Source organism: Panthera leo, chromosome B4 (genome assembly GCF_018350215.1).
Source record: "Panthera leo isolate Ple1 chromosome B4, P.leo_Ple1_pat1.1, whole genome shotgun sequence".
NCBI classification, from domain to species: Eukaryota; Metazoa; Chordata; class Mammalia; order Carnivora; family Felidae; genus Panthera; species Panthera leo.
The window spans coordinates 699,901-721,089 of NC_056685.1; the positions used below are offsets into that span (position 1 = coordinate 699,901).

The 21,189-nt window shown below is 46.5% G+C and overlaps 2 protein-coding genes across 5 annotated transcripts in view; one reads left to right on the plus strand and one right to left on the minus strand.

The window, feature by feature from the left end:
* Nucleotides 1-4,078: 4,078 nt before the first annotated feature.
* Nucleotides 4,079-21,189, minus strand: part of LARP4B (La ribonucleoprotein 4B) — a 104,808-nt gene continuing 87,697 nt past the window's right edge. For all 3 annotated transcript variants that reach the window (XM_042944721.1, XM_042944722.1, XM_042944723.1), the window contains 5 exons: nucleotides 20,441-20,486; nucleotides 12,740-12,904; nucleotides 10,476-10,600; nucleotides 10,276-10,384; nucleotides 4,079-7,766 (listed from right to left, as the gene is read on the minus strand). In XM_042944721.1, coding sequence (XP_042800655.1) covers nucleotides 7,494-7,766; nucleotides 10,276-10,384; nucleotides 10,476-10,600; nucleotides 12,740-12,904; nucleotides 20,441-20,486 — 718 coding nt within the window. In that variant the 3' untranslated portion in view covers nucleotides 4,079-7,493. The remainder of the gene's footprint in view (nucleotides 7,767-10,275; nucleotides 10,385-10,475; nucleotides 10,601-12,739; nucleotides 12,905-20,440; nucleotides 20,487-21,189) is intronic.
* LOC122223792 (deoxyuridine 5'-triphosphate nucleotidohydrolase, mitochondrial-like) lies at nucleotides 7,769-9,097 on the plus strand. Of its 2 annotated transcripts, none has more exons than XM_042944724.1 (2): nucleotides 7,769-7,846; nucleotides 7,953-8,767. In XM_042944724.1, the coding sequence occupies exon 2, from the start codon at nucleotides 8,359-8,361 to the stop codon at nucleotides 8,761-8,763; it is 405 nt and encodes a 134-aa protein (XP_042800658.1). In that variant the 5' UTR covers nucleotides 7,769-7,846; nucleotides 7,953-8,358; the 3' UTR covers nucleotides 8,764-8,767. The 2 variants fall into 2 exon arrangements, with proteins under 2 accessions (XP_042800658.1, XP_042800659.1); XM_042944725.1 differs by adding an exon at nucleotides 8,939-9,097 and having other exon boundaries at nucleotides 7,775-8,720.

The window sequence follows — 21,189 nt, forward strand, 5'->3', positions numbered from 1 at the left end:
ACCGATTAACCCGCTGGTTACCTGTGAGAAGAGACTCCGGAAGAGACCACTCTGGCCAACATACCTGCGGCCACGGAGGCACTGGTGTCCTTGAAGCGGCCTGTGACCTGGACCTTAAGCAGCCAGCAGGTTAGAAGCCCTGGAAGGCAAGGAGAAAAGGAACGGAGGAGCTCACGGAAAGCACACAGCCCCAGCGCACAGATTCTTTCGTGTGTGAATGGTCTGCGTGCACCAGGTCACAGCCGGGACTGGCAGCTGTGAGCCGAGATAAAGGTGCGCCTCACCGGCATTATGGGAAACGAAAAGCAGGAACGGTACACCAACGTCCAATAAAGTAAAATGTCGGAGCCTGGGAACCAAGAGGGAGATTACCGAATGGTCACAGGACAGATCCCACGAGAAGACACGCAATCCTGAAGTGCCCAAACACAGGTGCCCCAAGTACCCCGACCGAGCGCCACCGGAGCTGGAAGGCGCGAGCCCCCGGGAGCAGGTGTGCAGACAGGTGCACCCCTACAGCTGGGGAGGATCCGAGGGCGCCTCCCTGCGCTCTCCTCCAGGCCCCGAGGACGGTCCCGCGGCAGACCGCCGCCAGGTCGCCCATGTCGTACGGTGTTCTCTGACCACAATGGAACCAGACCAGGAGCCGGTGACACAGAGACAACGGGAAACTGCCCCACCACCTGGAGCGAAAGGACACACTTGTACATACTCACCTGGTCAAAGAATGTAAAAGTACAAAGAGCTGGGACTCAGCTCACAGGGACGTCTACAGCAGGGAGCACCTGCCTCAGAAGGGACTATAAATCAACCACCTTCGATCCTAAGGAACGGGAGGAGAAGAGCAAATCAAAGCCAAGCAGGAGGAAGGACAGGTGCAGCGTTACTGACCTACAGTCGTGCCCACCTGACTTGGGCACCGGTCCTGGGGCTTCTTGCGTGTCTGCCTGCTTTTCCCTCGTGACCTGACTGCCCATCACCCACAAGCACCTTTTGACCATTAATTCTCGACAACGACCGTCTGCGTCCTTACCACCCCCCACCCTGAACCCCAAGTTCATGGCAGGAGAGTCAGTAGGAAGAAATCTTCATTTGACTTTGCAAATGAGGCCCAAGCTATCAGAACCTTGTCCCAGGATGAAGTGACTCCTGGTGTGGTTTTCAGCGGCACGGGGCACTCCTGCGGCAGCCTGGTCTCCAGTCTAGCGGCCAGGGGCTGGGATGCCGCCTTTGCCAGGAGGCCACCCAGGGTCCCTCAGAGCCACAGTGTGGGCAGGTGCCGCCAGCCCTGAGGGCCAGACCTAACCCCCCACGTTCCTGCCCTCGCTGTGGCTGCAGGGAGCAGACCTGCAGTCACTAACAAAAGGTGCTACTCTAGCGCTGTGGACCATGGACGGCACTGCTGCCCTGAAACCTTGGCCACGTTTGGCGCTGACGCCCCGCCTGGTGCTGCCTCTCACATCCATTCCTACACTTGGACGTGGCGACTCCAGTCTTTTTGTGAGAGGTGCGTGGCAGGCTACGGGGGAGGCCCTTCTCCAGCGTCATTGCTGCTGCAGGCAGCGTCATTGCGTCATTGCCCGGGACAGGCTCTTTATCCTTTTGGTGGCTCCCAATTGTCTGGGAGCCTGAGACCCAGCAATCTGGGCCACACAGCTGGGCCTCTTCAGAAGCCCCGATGCTGCTGGCGCTGTGTGCGTACTGGGCACGCGTCCTACGTCCTGTGGCTGGGGCGGAAGGGGCAGTGCTCTGCGAGACAAATGGCCGCCCCCGGGGGGCACCCGCTTTGCTTCTCAATGTTCTGGAGGGTCCTCGCACACTGCGTGCGGAGCCTCTGTACTGACGGGGTCATTGCAATGACGAGTCATGAGTTTCAGCTAGGCAAGGTGGCCACCGTGGCTCAGAGAAAATCTGGCTTAGGAGGAATCCAGGCATTGGGGGCCCTTGCCATGCCAGGGACACCCCCTGATGGCTGCATCTCCCCATCTCCTGGACACACAATTGCCAGCCCCTGCTATGGAAAGCCTTTCCTCCCTCGGTCAGCTAGCAGGCGGTCTCTCCTGGTACCACCACCCGAACCCTGAGGGCCCAAGTGACCGCCCTTTCCTTGTGACTCCCCGGCCCCCTTCAGCTCAGAGCAGGACTGTGGGGGCACGGGGGCCAGGCCCACCTGGCGAACACCCAACGCACTAGCCACGCCCCACAGCCTCCGGTTCCGCAAACACGCAGAACCTGAGGGGGGAGGCGGTTGTTCTGTTTTCCGTTTCCTCCTCTCTGCCTCTGCATGGTGGGCCAGAACAGTGTGTCAGAGGCAGGGGCCCCAGAGAGCCTGGTGTAAGACCACGACAGGCCACAAGGCAAAAACAGGGCTCACAGCTCGTCAGGCCCCACAACCTGTGGCCATCTGCTGGTGGCACTTCTTCACCCGTCACTTTTACTCCACGATTCAGGACAACACAGGACTTTAATGTTAGTAAGAGATGCGGATGTACCAAGGAACACAATGCAACAACTTCAACTTCTTGGGGAAGGAGGGCTTAAATGCTGGGGCCCAGCTCTTGCACCCTCCCACAGCCATGAAAGCACAGGCCTCGGCTGGCCTGCTGGCCCAGGTGAGCAGCACGTGGTGACGAGGTCTGTGTACCCCCCACACATCCGCGAGCAAGTATGGCCGAGGGTCGGCAGAGACGCTGGGAGGAACCTACATCAGCCAATCCTGATGTGTGATTGTCATTTCAAACCATTGGGTTTTGGGGGGCTAAATGGAAACAGCAAAGCAACTCATTGCCCTATTTCTTCCAAGTTTTCTAGGCCAGTGCTGTGCACAAAGAATACATACTCAATAAATATTTTGTCAATTTAACAGACATTTATTGAGCATCTATTATGTTGCAGACAGTGTACTAAGAACAGAGGGTACAGAGGTGGTCAGGATGGGCTCACTTTCTGCCTTCGTGGAGCACATTCAATCACTGCTGCAAGGAGTTCCATGAAAGCAATTCCTAGCAATGCCGAATGATGGCTGAACGAAACCCTATGGTGTTAGCAAAGAAACAGAACTATAGACAGTGAAGGACAGAGCGCCTGGACAACACGCATGCACCTGCAGGGCTTCTCTAAATAACAAGACTGGCATCACACATCACGGAGGATAACGAGTGACACGGAGAAAAGATACTCTCCGTATGGCGAAAGCAGAATTAGGTTCTTACCCCAGACCATACACACACACACACACAGGCCAGCAATTCCAAACAGATTGGGCACACGCGCACGCACACATGCACACGCGCACACGCACACAGATTATCCTTACGCCTGCAGAGTAGGGAAATACTTCATAAACAAGACCAAGACGCTAGAACTGTAAAGGAGAAGATTGATAAATTTTACTACATGATAATTAAAAACTGTAAGATAAAACATACTCTAAAAAAGTTAAGACAACTGGTAGAGATTGAGGGGAAAAATTTGTAACATACATAACAGACAAAGAATTAATAGCCAGAACAGATCGAGAACACCACGTCAGTAAGAAAAAGGTAACGCCGCAGAAAAATGGGAAAAGGATATGAACAGGCAGTTCACAGACGAGGAAAATCAGTCCATTAACATCTAAGTAGACCTGTGTGCATCAACTCGGTAATATACTAACACGTTCGTCCATTCAGCCTTGAGCAGCGCTGGCATCACCGGTATTTAGGGATAAGTCAATTACTTTGTTTCTGAGGCTCACATCTGATTTGAGAACCACAAGGACCCAATCATCAAGCAACTCTATGGGAACACCTCAGGGGAGACAGGCCATTTAACAAGGAACAAAAGATCCCGACATAGGGTATTTACCTTTGTGGCAAATCTTGGGTTTAATACTCCCCCAAGTGCCTTAAACCACTGCATCTGGGGGTACCCTCACGCTGCAGACGCTCAGTGTGCGAGGCACCATGATGACCCAAACACAAGTTGGAGGCAACCAACCATGTTTCATTCTCTATATATACACTAATGGGAAGACACAAAAAGTATTTCTTAAAAAGATGTATTCTTGAAGAAATTTTTAATTAAGAAAAATCAAAAGAAAAATTGAACAGTGCCTAAATCTTTATTTTTCATAACCTACATTTTTCAAATTAGACAGTTTTACACTGAATGACACAAAAGGAAACTTAAATTACCAATAGTTTACATGTAAGCTTGATTCCAGTCTTAATGAAAAGTAGAACAAAAACAAAAGCCCTCAAGAAAGCTTCCGTATTACATCCCGCTCTGCTCCTGACTTGGATTGTCTGCTGCGCTCCGGGTGACAGGCCACCAAGTGCACGAGAGCACGACTGCAGCTCGCAGGCGGCAGGCACAGACGTGCACCTTCCTCACCCGCTGCCCTCGGAACAAACGGAGCCGGTGTTTAAATGTAAACCTTGTGCTCCTGGCTAATCCAGCAACAGGAAACATTTCCTGCCACCCGCTAGTGACAATCAGTGATGCGGGGACAGGAGGGCCAGACCAGGAACATCAGGACACCAACTCTTAAAAAGCAACTACTCTACTTGAAATTCATGTCTGGTGAAATGGGGCCAGATTCTCATCCCTCTATTTCCAAATTAGAAGTATCCTCACACAATTTTACAAGTTAAAACGTCATTTGTGATTGCCGTATCTGACTCTACACCCTGAGGTACTGCTGAGGAAAGGAAAGAGTGACGTTTCTAAAAATGGACAAAAGCCTCAGACTGCTGGCTGCTTGCGCCAGAGCGGCCGCCCCCCGTGCTGCGTCCCAGCCTCCCCTTGTGTGGGCTCCCCTCCTTTTCTGTGAGTGTAAGATCTCACAAGGATCTCAGAAAGATGGGCTTTTTTGGACATAATATAGCTATTTGGCATATCATCTTTGCTTAATTAAAGAGTGCTATAAAAATAACACTAGAGCGAGGTTGCAAATCTGGATGCGACAGACTGGCCACGAGGACAAGAGCTGCAGTACGGTGCAGGCATGGGTGCAGTGGGACGGCCGCCACACTGGCTAGCCGTGCCCCGTTGCTGTCACGAGTGACCACCTCCGTCCCGTGTGCAGTAGATGGCTACAGCTGGCTCTAGCACACACACCCCCCGGCCGGGGGAAGGACACGGCACTCCTGAAAACCAGTGTCTCAGCTCCACAGGTCCGCGGCTCGGGGATGACGAAGGCTGACGGCATCCGCTCCCTCCTCCAGCCAAGACCGCTCAGTGTGGACCTCCTGTGGCTCGCCTTTCCAACTCTTCTCACAGTACTCATTAGCTGGGGTGTCAGAGGTCAATTCTTCCTGATTTTTTAAGTCCACAATCCCTCAACTACAAAAAAACGAATCCCCATGTTCCTTTTACAGGCATCTGCAACATACTAGCACTGTTTTTTCTAAGTAAAATCTGAGTACTGGCAGCTTCTCTGAAGGACACGGTCAAGCTCACCAGGGCGTGTTTTCCTCTGGCAGGGCGAATCGCGCGTAGCTATTTATGATTTTAAGTAGATTATCTTTTACGTTCTCCTGAAGATCCTGCCAGTTTCTGCTTCCTACATTATGCTTTCACATTAGCTATGATTAGTACATATTTACAGACTTTTAAGAAGAGCATGAAGACATCGGAAGGCTTTAACAGGACTTTCCGTTTCCCTTCTGCAGCAGCAAAGAGGAGAATCAGTCCAACACACCAGCATAAGAGGAAAAGAAAAACACCTCAACAAATTAAAATAATATTCAAACCACAACATTTAGTTTTATCTACATCCAGCTCAATAGCAACATTTATAATATATCAATAATTTTTATCAGATTTTTCTCTTTAGGGTACCTTTTTAATATGTTCTGATTATTTACAACTGTACAAGCAAAGCACACACTCCCAAGTGCACATATTTAATACAGTATCGACTATTTGCATTTACAGGATTTCTCAACAATCTGAGAAAGGTCAACTGTTGCAGATCTTCAGGGTACATCACAGACACCGCTGCCAGCCCAGCTCCCACACTACGGAGCGCTCACTCAGAAACCCCGGCGGCGGCGGCCCCACGTGACAGAGCGGCTCTGGCGCCCACTCGCGCCCACCCAGGGGCCGGTCTCCGCCAACTCTAAGCTGTCTTCTACAAAAGTTAAGGCAAAGTCATTTTCAAGTTTAAATAAAATTCAAGTCTTTAAATATTGGATGGAAATAATTTTAAAAAAAAAAACACCTCAGTCTTGTTAAATAACATTTTGTGGAATAAACTGTATGGTTACATTTAGCAGGAAGTATTTTAATGTCTGCTGCTTAGAATACTTAAAGAAAGAATTTAGGCATTTTAAAACAAAATAATTTATATTGAACTTTATTATCCACTGCTAGCGCTAGTGCATGCGTGTTCTTCAGAGTGCAGCACTTCCGGAAGGGAGTCAGTGAGACCCTCGTCTCGGAGGGAACTGTTGGCCTCACCGCCACGGGCACCGCACACACCTCTCTCACGACTTAAGTAACACTTCCACTGTGTGCCGACACGGAGGTACGGGGGGGCTCCCACGGAGCTAATGCGGGGGAGCCGCGGGAGCCACGGCAAGAGCCACGGTGGCTCCCGAGCCCTCCGGGCCAGCTCGCAGGAGCAAGACAACATCAGGGTACAATTTCGCGGTGACGCGTCGGTGGGCAACCAGGTTTACGTTTTCATGTAGGTTCTATTCACAATGTGCTTTGACTCTATCTTACACAACAGCCACGGAGTCTGGATTGAGAGGCTGGTTACTTGCTTGCAGCACATAAAAACTCACGGTTTCAGGGCTCTCTTGGGTGCATCTTGCCCAGTAGGTCAAAAACAGGCTATACTTAAAAAAAAAAAAAAAAAAAAAAAGCCAAAAAAAACAAAAAAAAAAAAAAAAAAAAAAACAGAAAAAAAAAAAAAAAAAAACAAAAAACCCCAAACAACTGCTAGCGTCACTTGCTAAGATTCTGAATGAAGTACAACTCCCATGCCAGCGAGGGCACCACCTGACCCCACCCCTTCTCCAGGCCACACTGACTGTGTTGCCTCCAACCTCGATCCCAGCCGTCTGCAGCCCACCCGTCGGTCTGGACATCTCAGAGATATGCACTTGCTAACCAGTTATTTTAAAAAATGAAGTAGCATAGTTCCGCTTAATTTAGAAAAACTCACTATATATAGAGCTTGCATTCATAGCCACATGGAGGCTTAATAAAAATATCAATTTGTTAGGATAAATGCATTTACTATCCTGAAAAAAATCAGACTTATGCATCACCTCCAGTTAAGCACCAACCTAAAATAAGGTTTATATTAATTAAATCCTGAAAAATAGATTTTTTTTCAAGAGGGGGGAAAATCCGACTCACGGAAGAAACACCACTTGCAGGCACCTCAGCGGCCCGTCTACGCTGCAAGCTCCTAACCAGCGGCTCACTCTCGGCCCCGAGTGGGACAGTGCTGAGTTGTGGCGACCTCAGTTCCTCACAGCCCTCCCAGACCTCGGCGTTCACTGAGGGGACTTGGGAGGGGTGCTCTGTTCTCTGTGTGGACGCTTCCCGGCTGCTGGGGGCGAGGGCCGGCGGCCTGGCGGCCTCCTCTGGTCTTTGGGCGGTCCCGGGTTGGACTTGGGGGCACAGGGCTCTCTCTCGGCGAGCTTCTTTTCTTCCTTCCCACAACCAACAGCATTTGGCTTTTGTTCTTTCGGGGGCTGCAACGGGGAAGACGGAGGCTCTCTACTCGTCCTCTGACAAATTTCCGCATAGCTGGGTTTTCGCAATTCCTGGGAAACAGACACAACAACGCTGGGATTAGGCGCACAAAATGACGTCTCCAAACATGTGAAAACAAGGTCTACTTCAGGTAAAAGTGAACAGAGTTTTCAGCAGTAGCCAAATTCCACATTCAAAAGTACCGTCACCGGTAAAGGTTCATCAACATCAACAACTTCTATTTTCCCGCAACACAGGGTTCCCTCCGAGACACTCTAGAAACATCCTGTAAAAATGGGTAAAACCAGAAAAGGTGCTCAGACACACAGTACTGGCCTCTGCACACTCTCTCGCCATACGGAAGCCTCCAAGGGGGTGTGAGAAACGGTGCCCCTGGAAACAGGCAAGAGCAGCACCTGCTTTCTCTGCCCACGTTTCCTTCCAAGCACGGCACTGCGCATGGCACGGGCTTCCTGGAACACCTGTAAGTGATGCAGCCCATCACTCACCAAGGAACGTCAAATAACGTCTGTGCCCATTTCAAACTACTAGAGGCTGGTGGTGTGGTTTTGGATTCAGGAAAGGTGAAGACAGAGTTAAAAACTTTCTAGAGGCGTCCGCTTGTTCCCTTGGCGGCTGTCTTTTCTCTCGTTCTGCTCTGCCATGCCCTGCTCTGAAGCGACACCCACCATCTCCCCCAGCAAGTGGGCTCGGCCTGCGGAGGACGCCATGCGGCTCTGCTTTGTCTGGCTCTCGGAGCCCGCCACCGCCCCGAGCAAGCGGTCCGTGCGGGCCATGGGCTACGACCTGTACAATGCCTATGATCACACAGTACCACCTATGGAAAAAGCCCTTGTGAAAATGGACATTCAGATAGCTCTTCCTTCTGGGTGCTATGGAAGAGGAGCTCCCTGTTCTGGCTTGGCTGCAAAACACCTCATAGATGTAGGAGCTGACATCATAGGTGAAGATTATAGAGGAAATGTGGGTGTTCTACTAAATTTTGGCAAAGAAGGGGCGCCCGGGTGGCTCAGTCGGTTGAGCGTCCGACTTTGGTTCAGGTCATGATCTCGCGGTCCGTGAGTTTGAGCCCCGCATCGGGCTCTGTGCTGACAGCTCAGAGCCTGGAGCCTGTTTTGGATTCTGTGTCTCCCTCTCTCTGCCCCTTCCCCGCTCATGCTCTGTCTCTGTCTCTCAAAAATGAATAAACGTTAAAAAATTTTTTTTTTTAATTTTGGCAAAGTTTGAGAAAAGGTGATCGAATTGCACTGCTCATTTGTGAACGGATTTTTTATCCAGAAATAGAGAAAGTTCAGGTTTTGGATGACACTGAAAGGGGTTCAGGAGGTTTGGGTTCTACTGGGAAGAATTAAAATTTATGCCAAGAATAGAAAATGAGAAAACATACTTTTCTTAAAAATAAAGTGTCTCTGCTTAAGCTGTTTTGGTGTTTTGTACTTCTGTAAACTTACTGGTGTTAGCTTCTAAAACTGATTGTTTTAGGATTAAAGAAAAGATACCTCAGTTGGGGTCACAAAGGAACTTACTTCCTCATGTTTTTATATATTTGAAAGTAGTATAAATCAGTGTGGTGACCTAATACAAAGTGTTTCCTTTTTTTAATAGAATGTATATCAATTACAGATCCAAAACTCCCTGTATTATTTAATTCACTAAATGCTGCCTCTCAACTTACTAAATTGCTTTGTAAATTACAAAAAAAAAAAAAAAAAAAAGAAAAAAAAAAAGAAAACCTTTCTAGAAAGGGGAGTCTGGGTGCCTCAGTCAGTTGAGCGTCAGACTCCTGATTTTGGCTCTTTTGGCTCAGGTCGTGAGCCCAGGGTCATGGGATTGAGCCCCGCATCAGGAACGTGGGGCCCGCCTGGGATTCGCTCTCCTCCTCTCTGCCCCTCCCCCAGCTCACTCTCTTATCTCTCAAAATAAATAAAGTTAAAAAAAAAAAAACTTTTTAAAAAAAGTTAATTTTTCAGCTTTTGAAGGCTAAATAGTAGAAAAGAAACTTAAAACTATTTCACGTCCATAAGCCATTTACTAACTTAAAAATAATTACAATCTGTAAAAATTTTTTCTTTAAAGATTCAACCCTGTAGACCTAAGGATTTAACTCCCAAACGTCAATGGCAGAAGTTCACCCAAGATCACACTGAGGACAACACAGATGAGAACAAACAGGGCGAGCGCACCAAGGGCAAAGCAGCAGGGAGAGGAGCTGCAGGGGCCCGTGGCCAGGACAGAGCTGCCCTGGGTGGGGGTAGGGGCAGGGGCGGCCGTGCTTCTGCTTGGTGTCTGCTGTGACAGCAGCGGTCTGAGTGAGCAGAATCCGCAGACAAGGCGGGGCAACGGTCCAGAGACTTGCAGACAACCTCGCTCAACCAACAGAGAAACAGAAAGGTCCCGGGACAGTGGCAATGAGAAAGAAGCAGGACACTTGGTTGAAAGTTAGTAGCCAATACACAAGGTATTTGGTACAGAAAGCACAAATCAGACTTCACGGCAGATAAGCTGGATAAGACAGACAAGATGCAGGAAAGGAACCATCTTCTCCCCACATCAACGTACCGTGGCAGCGCCATTCACTTGCACCGATTTACTCGCTGTTGTAGTGAGGGCAGAAGGAAGTCTGTCCACATTCGAGGTCTCCCTCTGCTTCTCCACCACCTTGGGATCCCTGCAAAAACGCCACCCACGGTGTGAATCTCCCACACACGACAGGCAAGGGCATCTGACGGCATGGAGGCCTGGCGGCAGGTGGTACTTACTCAGGCAGGTGGGAGGGGGAGGGGGAGCGCCCATAGGCTGCAGACAGGGTGCAGGCAGCTGGCGCTAAGGGCTCTCTGGGGCTCACTGCGGGGAGCGTGTTCGTGCTTGCATCCGCATTCAGGCCCTGAAAACCAAGGGATGACAGTTTAAATTGGGTGAAGAAGCCCTCACAGCTCTCTCAGAATGACCTTAAAATACCAGTAACAGTTCCTGGTCTGAATGACAAGGAGGCTTGCTGCCTTCCTCCCCAGGACCCAGGGTCATTCCACCTGAGCTGAACATACAGCCTCCACACAGGGGAGCGGCTGGAAGACACGCCATCCAGCAGCCAAAGAAGCAAAGCCCTGTCCTCCAGGGAGCCCCCGCTCTGGCCACAAACACCTCTTCACTCCTGTGACATGGGCCACCCTTGGGCTTCTACTTCTCCACAGGCTCCTTTTCTCCAAGGAATAAATATCAGAGGCATCCTATTCCTGACACGCCAGTGCCTAGCACAGCCTGGCACATGATGAACACTCGAGTTCCCACCTAATTCCCACATGGCTCATTTTTGTAACTAAAACCAAGAAAATCAACACTTCAGTACAGATAGAAGCCTGAGGGCCTTGTGGTGAGAGGTGGGTGTGGGCACACTTCCCGCTCGAATGCACAAACCGTCCCCTGGAAGGAGGTGTGTGAATTCCCAACTGAACAGGCGAGGAAACCAAGGTCTGGAACAATTACATTAATTTGTGCGCAATCATGGGGCAAAGACGTGAATAACGCTAGATGCTCTTACTCCAGCCAGTGACCACACACAGCGACACTTCACAAATGCACAGTCTCCCTCCCGCTGTGTGACGAGTACGTAATTGGAAGTGACATTAAGCGCAAATATAACGTTTTCTTATGATTCTATTTTCATAGCAGATTAAAGGTTCAGCAGTGGACTGAACTGAGAGCATGTGGGGGGGCAAGGCGAGCAGGGCAGTGCTGCGGCCCCTGCCGGAGTCCCCACTGCTCTCACACACAGGCACCAGGGCACAGAGAGGGACGCTGCAGGGGCTCCACCTGGGTGTGGCACCCGGCCAAGACTTTTTACAAGTAGCCATTCTTTCTTCAAAAAATAAATGATACAGGGGTGCCTGGGTGGCTCAATCGGTTCCACATCCAACTCTTCATTTCAGCTTAGGTCATGATCTCACAGTTCATGGGATCGAGCCCCTCATTGGGCTGGCTGCTGTCAGTGCAAAGCCCATATCGGATCCCATCTCTGTCTCTCTGCCCCTTGCCCACATGGTCTCTCTCTTTCTCAAAAATAAAATAAACATTTAAAATACATATGTATAAATAATATAAACATTCAGGGGGGAAAAAATAGGAGCAGTTATCATGCAGCAACAGGACAAGGACTGAACATGGGGCTCTGTAAGTCCTGCCCTGAGCCCTGGCCTGGTAACTGAGGGACTCTGTGGTGGCCCTGCAAGTGTCCACAGTCTGGACGTGGCTGCAAGGCGGTGCCTGCCCCAATCCAGAGGCCTTCCATCTGAGGCAGTAGGTGGGGAGATTTCCATTGGAAAAAGACACAACGAGACCGGTGGAGAGCCAGGCAGACAACTCGCAAGAGGACAAATGCTACCATGGCAACTTGACAGCTGTTCCTGCCTCGACCCGGCTAAGCGCTCACCCAGGCACCACACATCACTCCCAGCACAGACCCTCCAAACCTCATTAACAATCGAAGAACCCAGAAGGAGCACTGCAGACTAACACTCTCTGACTTCGGTAGCTCCCCTCATTCTTGGGCCTGCAAACAGCACCGAAGAGTGAGGGCAACTGGTGTGGTAGCCCGTGGAGCTGGCCAAAGCCACCGGAATTACAGTAAAATCATTCTCGGCTTCTCCTTAGTGATGTCGATTACTAAAAACGATATCACTTCTGTTATAATTCAGGTTTTTGTTTTATTTTGTGGACTTGTAAAATAAAGTCAGGTCCTGAATAATAACCATAAAAGTGCAATCTGAGTCTGCAGCGAGAGAGAGAGTCTGTGTGGCACACGACACAGGTTTCCACCTCTGACCTTGGCAGGCAGCGAGGGAATGCACTGAGAGGGTCTAGTCGTACGTTCAACTCTGACCCGACTACTCCAAATCCACGTGGCCTCCACAAACCACTTACCCTCTCTGAACCTCTTCCACATGCACACACCTGCCTGTGTGAAGCACCTGGAGAAGCACTGGACTGAAACTCAGCACTAAGCAAACATCAGCAATACGGATCTTACCCTTTCTTTTGATGATCCAATTAAGAAGCTAGACAGCCTGTTTTCAAACAGGTCCTCAGTCTTCAGGTGGCCTGCCGCTCCTGGCAGCGGAGGGAAGTTGGACAGTCCTAATTCAAAGCTCGGGGATGGGGGCTTTGGTGGCGTTGGAGACTGAGTTTGACTCCTCTGAAAGAGAACAACACTGTCATGCTGCAGAAGCTCAGACTGTAAGATATGAAGACACGCAGCAGAAAAGTAAGGCAAACAATCCGTTCCCTAGCCTTCTGATTTCCCCCTCTGCCTGAAAACAACACAGGTCATCCAACCATCACAACACTTCGTCACCTAGTCAAAGATCATTTGTTAGGCAGCAGCAACCATCAGGAGCACAGCTGTGAAGCTCGACCCTCCTGAGGCTGTCATTGGCCGTACAGCCACTTCTCTGAGATTCCCAGACTGTCCACTTCCTGGCCCACGGTCAGCCGACCAGGTGGACACAAGCGTGCAGCTGAGGAAAGCATGGAGACGGTGACAGACAAGAGAGCACTGTGAAACAACTTGACCCCACCGATCAAATATCACAATAGCCTGAGTATAGCCCCTGACCTTAGTCCTTTCCAGACAAGGTCTGGGTTATTACAGGAGAGCCTATCCTCTAAATTATAAACAAGATAGTGAAAGAAATAAACCAAAAAATGTCACTTTGAACTCTCTGAAACTTATGTACGAATTTTACACAGATTTCCATTGAAAATGGTTTAACAAGGCAGAAGGGGCTTCAGTTATCTGAAAACTTGATTTACTCACTTTATATTTTATAATCACTACGGAAAAACATGGTATTTGATGACAGATTTTTATCAGATTCTTTGACTTCAAGAAAATAAACTCAGAATAATTTATAAACCCAAGACCCCAGGAGAAAGGCAATGATGTATTTTTATTGAAAAATTATCAAAGCAACTTGCTTTAACAGGCTAGAAGTCATTCTGTGGGTGTCCAGTCCCTTGGCTGAAGAAGACAGGGAGGAGAACGGGGATAGGAGTTCAGGTGGGAGGTAAGCGTCTTTGGGTAAATATGGGCTACTCTGACTGGAAGCAATGCTTTCATGGGCTCACATAGCTGGAAAGGGTCAACACTGCCCAGCAACTTACAGCAACAGAAAGATTACTCCCTATAGAGACAGAATCTAGACAAAATCTGGTAGAACTCAAGAGACAGCAAGTTAAAGAGTGAAAAGGGACCCACACTGATAAAAATCCCACCCTCTCTCACAGGAATTCATCCCAAATGACAAAACAAGATAAGGCCATGGCCAGAGATGTAAGCAAAACAGATCTGAGTAACATACCTACCTGATGGAGAATTCAAAGCAACAATCATAAGGATACTCACTGGGCTTGATAAAAAAAGGTATCAGGGAGACCCTTACCACAGAGATAAAAGAGTTAAAAAAGAATCAATTGGAGACAAAGAATGTAAAAACTGAGATAGGAAACAGGCTTGATGCAATGAACACAAGGCTGGAATAAACAAAGGAACGAATTAGTGACAAAGAAGACTAAATAATGGAAAATCATGAAGATGAACAAAATAGATTTAGGGGACTCAGTGACTCCATCAAACATAAAAACATTCACATTATAAGAGTCCCCAAAGAAGAGAGAAAAGGGGCAGAAAATTTATTTGAGGAAGGAACAGCTGAAAACTTCCCTAATCTGGGAAAGGAACCAGATGTCCATATCCAGGAAGCACAGAGAACTCCCCTAAAAATCAACAAAAGCAGGCCAACACCAAGACATATTGTAGTTAAATTTGCAAGATACAGAGATAAAGAAAAAAATCTTAAAGGCAGCAAGACAAAAGATGTCCCTAGCTTACAAGGGAAAACACAAAAGGCTAGTTGGAGATTTCTCAACAGAAACTTGGCAGGCCAGAAAGGATATATTCTGAATGAGAACAATCTGCAGCCAAGAATTCTCTACCCAGCAAGGCTATCATTCAGAATAAAAGGAGAGATAGCAAGAGTTTCCCAAACAAAATCAAAAGGAGTTCGTGACCACTAAACCAGCTCTGCAAGAAATATTAAAGAGGACTCTGAATGGAAAGACCAAAAGTGACAAAGACAAGAGAGGATCAGAAAAATCTCCAGAAACAATGAAACAAGTAATAAGACAGCACTAAATACGTATCTCTCGATAATTACTTTGAATATAAATGGAATAAACACTCCAATCAAAAGACATTATCAGAATGGATTAAAAAAAAATCTATATGCTGCCTGCAGCAGACTCATTTCAGACTGAAATGACACCTGGCAGATTGAAAGTGAGGGGATGGAGGGGCGCCTGGGTGGTTCAGTAGGTTGAGCGTCTGACTTTGGCTCAGGTCATGATCTTGCAATTTGTTGAGTTTGAGCCCCATGTTGGGCTCTGTGCTGACAGCTTGGAGCCTGGAGCCTGGAGCCTGTTTCGGGTTCTGTGTCTCCCTCTCCTGCTCGTGCTCTGTCTCTGTCTCTCAAAAATAAATAAAACGTTAAAAACATTAAAAAAAAAAAAAAAAGGTGAGGAGATGGAGAACCATCTATCATGCTAATGGACGTCAAAAGAAAGCCAGCGTAGCCAAGCTTGTATCAGACAAACTACATCTTAAACCAAAGACTAACAAGACATGAAGAAGGGCACTGTATCATAATAAAGGGGTCTCTCCAACAAGAAGAGCTAAATCAATTAATAACAAACAAAAAGGGACTAATCGATAATAATATAGTAATAACAGGAGACTTTAACACCCAACCTACAGCAACGGACAAATCATCTAAGCAGAAAACCAACCAGGAAACAGTAGCCTTAAATGACCTACTCACCAAATGGACTTAATAGACACATTGACAACATTCCATCCTAAAGCAGCAGAATACACATTCTTTTTAAGTGCACACAGGACATTCTCCAAAATACATTACATACTGGGTCACAAATCAGGATTCAACAAAAACAAAAACAACAAATACAAATACCATGCATATTTTCAGACCACACTATGAAACTAGGAAGTCAACCACAAGAAAAAAATTAGAAAGCTCTCAAATACATGGAGGTTAAAGAACATGCTACTAAAGAATGCATGGGTTTACCAGGAAATCAAAGAAATTAAACACACACACACACATAGAAATAAATGAAAATGAAAACAACGGTCCAAAACCTTTGGGATGCAGCAAAAGTGGTTTAAAACAGTTAAGTATGTAGCGATACAGGGCTACATCAAGAAGCAAGCAAAATCTCTAATAAACATCTAACCTGACACCTAAGAGAGCTAGAAAAAGAACATACAAAGCCTCAAGCCTGCAGAAGGAGGAAAATAATAAAGATCAGAGCAGAAATAAATGATATAGAAGCTTAAAAAAAAAACAGATCAATGAAACAAGGAGCTGGTTCTTTGAAAAAATTAACAAAATGGATAAACCCCCCAGAGTTATCAAAAAAAAGAGAAAGGACCCCAAAAAATAAATTCACAAATGAGAAAGGAGAAATACCAACCAACATCACAGTGATGTTATGAAAAACTATACGCCACGGCTCCTGGATGGCTCAGTTGGTCGAATGTCTGACTTTTGATTTTGGCTCAGGTCATGATCTCACGGTCAGGAGATCAAACCCCGCGTTGGGCTCCATCTTAATATTTTCTATCTCCCTTTCTTCCCCTTCCCTGATCACAGGTACATGCTGTCTCTCTCGAAAGGGAAAGGGAAAGGGAAAGGGAAAGGGAAAGGGAAAGGGAAAGGGAAAGGAAAGGAGAAGAGAGAGAGAGAGAGAAAAGAAAGAAAGAAAGAAAGAAAGAAAGAAAGAAAGAAAGAAAGAGAAGAAAAGAAAAGGAAAACTTGTGTTGCCTGAATCGATCAGTCGGTTAAGTGTCCAACTCTCAGTTTCAGCTCAAGTTCGTAAGATTAAGCCCCACACTGGGCTCCGCACTGACTGCAGAGCCCGCTTGGGATTCTCTCTCTCCCTCTCTGTCTGCCCCTTCCCTGCTTGCCTACACGCTTTCCCTCAAAATAAACATTAAAAATGGTGCACCTGGTTGGCTCCATTGGTTAAGCATCCTACTTCGGCTCAGATCATGATCTCGTGGTTCACAACTTTGAGCCCCGTGTCGGGCTCTGTGCTGACAGCGCAGAGCCTGGAGCCTTCTTCGGATTCTGTGTCTCCCTCTCTCTCTGCCCCTCGCCTACTCATACTCTCTCTCAAAAATAAAACCATTTAAAAACAATTTTTTAAAAAACCAAACATTAAAAAAACACCACAAATGCACCAAAAACAGTAAGATACCTAGGAATAAACCTAGCCAAAGAGGTATAAGACCTACACTCTGAAAATTATAAAACACTGGTGAGACAAACTGAAAAGGACACAAAGAAATGGAAAGACATCCCATGCTCATGGGTCAGAAGAATACTGTTAAAATGTCCAAGCTACCCAAAGCAATCTACACATTTGATTAAACCACTGTCAAAATAACAGAGCTAGAACAAACAAGCCTAAAATTTATATGGAACCACAAAAGACCCCGAATAGCCAAAGCAACCTTGAAAAAGAAAAGCTAAGCTAGAGGCATCACAATTCTGGACTTCAAGTTATATTACAAAGCTATAGTAATCAAGAGAGTATGGTATTTGGCACATAAACAGACACAGAGATCAAAAGAATGGAATAGGAAACCCAGAAATAAACCAAGAACAAAATAGGAAACCCAGAAATAAACCCACAACTGTGTGGTCAATTAATCTGTGACAAAGCAGGAAAGAAAAGCCAATGGGGGAAAAAAGCAGTCTCTTCAACAAATAGTCTTGGGTAAACTCGACAGCAACATGCAAAAGAATGAAACTGGACCACTGTCTTACACCATACACAAAAATAAATTAAAAATGGATTTAAGACCTAAATGTGACATCTGAAACCATAAAAATTCTAGAAGAGAACACAGGCAGTAACCTCTTTGATACTGGCCATAGCAACTCCTTACTAGATACATCTCCTGAGGCAAGGGAAACAAAAGCAAAAATAAACTACTGCAACTTCATCAAGACAAAAAGCTCTGCACGGTGAAAGAAACAAACTACAAACCTAATAAAAGACGACTTTTGGAATGGGAGAAGATACCTGAAAATGACAAATCCAATGATTTAGTATCTAAAATACATAAAGAACTTATAAAACTCAACACCCTAAAAACAAATAATCCAATGAATAAATAGAAGACATGAACAGACATTTCTCCAAAGAAGCCATCCAGATGGCCAACAGACATATGAAAAGGTGCTCCACATCACTCATCATCAGGGAAATACAAATCAAAACGACAAGGAGATACCACCTCACACCCGTCAGAATGGATAAAATTTACAACACGTGAAACATCAGGTGTTGGTGAGGATGCAGAGAAAGGGGAACCTCTTGCACTGCTGGGGGGAATGCAAACTGGTGCAGCCGCACTGGAGAACAGTATGGAGGTTCCTCAAAAAGTTAAAAATAGAACTACCCTACAACCCAGCAATTGCACTACTGGGTATTTATCCAAAGAATACAAAAATACTAATTCAAAGGGATACATGCACCCTGATGTTTATTATCTACAGTAGCCAAACTATGGAAAGAGCCCAAGTGTCCAGTGACAGATGAAGGGATAAAGAGGCAACATGTATACAATGGAATTTTACTCAGCTATAAAAAAAAAAGAAATGAAATCTTGCCATTTGCAAGAGAGTGCAATGCTAAGTGAAATAGTAAGAGAAAGACAAATACCATAGGATTTCACTCATATGTGGAATTTAAGAAACAAACAAGCACAGGGAAAAAAGTAAGAGAGAGAAGGAAACCAAGAAACAGACTCTTAACTATAAAGAACAAAGTTGGTTACCAGAGGGGACGAAAGAAGTGGGGGATGGACATGAGGGCACTTGTCATGACGAGCACGGGCGACATATGGAAGTGTCGAATCACTAGACTGTACACCTGAAACTAACGGAACACTTTAACTCCCGACAAAACTTTAAATACACAAATAAAATGCACTACAAGTTAAAAAAACAATCCCCACTATCTCTTTGGGGCATCCCTACCTGCCTCTCGCCTTTCCTATGGTCTACGGTTCAGGTGCGTTTTGGTGACTCACCGTCAGAACCCAGCTTACGCTTACCATCCACTCAGCTGCTCTGTGCTCTCTGTAACTCCCCAAAGCCCTAAGTTATGCAGCAGCCTGTGACCTCAAAGCAGGTTTCAGAGGTTTTATTGTAAACATCTGCATTTTTCTGAGATGAACACAGGTTTTTAGAAGACCACATTTCCAGGGATTCAGATTTCACAAAAATGTTACTAAATCTTGATTTTGCAGGAGTACTCAGGTAGGCAGCACTGTCTAGATGCGGGAGTTACAAAATGGCAGTGCCTTCAGGTGAGGTCCCGTCTTGAATGCAGTGTTTAACAGTGTTTTAGGATCTGAACAGCTTGAGACGAGGTGAATGAGGCCCTGCTCCCACAACCTGGTTGGTCCAAGTACACATGCGCTATCATAGTCTCTAAATTCCTGAAGTCACCAGAACGTTCCAACGCAGCCACAGGTGCACTCCCCTTAATAAATGCACCTGCATCATGGGCCTGGCCTTCTAAGAGGCTCCCTGGTATGAACACGTGAGTCAGGTATGCAAAATGCAACAGGAATAAATGTCCCCTCTGAAGGCAATTTAGTAACCAATTGAGAGTAATTCAGTTCAGGGAACTAATATCTGAAGACATACTCTGATACCAGTCTTGTTAGTCCAAATGTTAGAAGAATTCATTAATTCCAACTGTAATCAGCCAATTTAAACTGCCTCACCAAAGGGTTCACCAAAACCTAGACTAAATCAACCAACACAACAGAATTACGACTGTTTTATTAACTACTTATCTGTACTTTCTAACTAGACAGAGAAAATGTACCTTGTGTGACAGGAGAGCACATACTCACTGGCTCAGGGGGTGGACCAAGAATCTACTGAAGGTCCTTCCAGTCCTTGAAGTGCAAGGATGGACATCCTTCCATCCACCCACAGGTCCACATGAGCTAAGCTGGCATACTTCACATAGAAAGGTATGGATCCAACCCCACATCAAAGCCCAGAAGCATTATCTATAGGAGGAGCTACATAATCAACCCAAGCAAATGTGGCCATGCCTCCAGTACGCAGCGTTCGCTCGGGCCCACCCTTAGTGGGGTTGTTCTGACCATTAGAGCACAAGGCAGTAATGCTTTCCACATAGGAGATACAAAGTTAAGGGTTTTGAATGAAAAATACTGATGCACTAATTCCTACATAGGAAAGTTTATTCTGCTTGCCAGAACTATTAAATTCAGTTCATTTAACTAGTACTGTCCAGTTATCCACACACAGAAAACGCACAATGTGTGTGTAGACCACCGCGTGTGCACACTGTGGTCTTGGCTGTGCCTACTGCACAGCACACACACTGTCACGGTGTGGTGACATTCCAGACTCTTTAGTGACCAGTATTTTACAGTCGCCTCCAACTTCTCCTCTTTAGGCTGCAATAATGTCAGTTATCACCTGATGCATATCAGATTAAGAGAAAACCTCTTAACCTTCATTCATGTAGTTAAATCTCACATTTAATATGAATTAGGCTTAAGAGTCTTGCAAAAGTGCCACGGACTAGATGTACTCACTGTCAGCTTCTCCTCCCGTTTCTTCCGGTAACCAAAGGAATTCTTCCTAGAAAAGAGGAAAGCAAAAGACTAATTTTTCCCCACCGGGAAGATTTTTCACTGAGCACAGGTATGGGCACACTTATTCAGTCTTTATTCCTTTGTAACCTTTTACAGATGACTTTTGATTATAAAACCCCAACTTTAGGGGCACCTGGGTGCTCAGTCAGTTAAGCGACCAACTTCAGCTCAGGTCATGATCTCACAGTTCGTGGGTTCGAGCCCCGCGTCAGGCTCTGTGCTGACAGCTCAGAGCAGGGAGCCTGCCTCGGATACTGTGTCTTCCTCTCTCTCTGACCCTCCCCCGCTCTCATTCTGTCTCTCTCAAAAATAAACATTAAGAAAATGCTTTTTTAACCCCAACTTTAAGAAATATAAGCAAAATAATAATTTCATAGTAAAAGACTACAAGTGATGTCTAGATAGAGAACTTAAAGAAAAACAAAAAGAAAAAAGAAAAAAAACATTTACTGACAAAGTTTTCCTAATACTCATTTAGAATTTTTGTTATGATAGAAATACCTGAACGTCCATTCAGTTGAAATGACAAGATATATAAAACCTGACAATGGGCCATCCAGGTGAACTGTTAAACGCTGGTAATGAAATGTATCAGATGAATCATTAAAATGGAAAGACCCCGAAGTAGCATGGCCTGCTCTCCCTCTCAGCCCCAACATGACCCACCGTGTCAGCCCCTCCCACTACCA

Coding starts and splice junctions, on each gene's coding strand:
- LOC122223792 (XM_042944725.1), top strand. CDS start 8,359: ATGCCCTGCTCTGAAGCGACACCCACCATCTCCCCCAGCAAGTGGGCT. Junction 8,721..8,938: donor GGCAAAGAAGGGGCGCCCGG/GTGGCTCAGTCG, acceptor ATTTTGGCAAAG/TTTGAGAAAAGGTGATCGAA.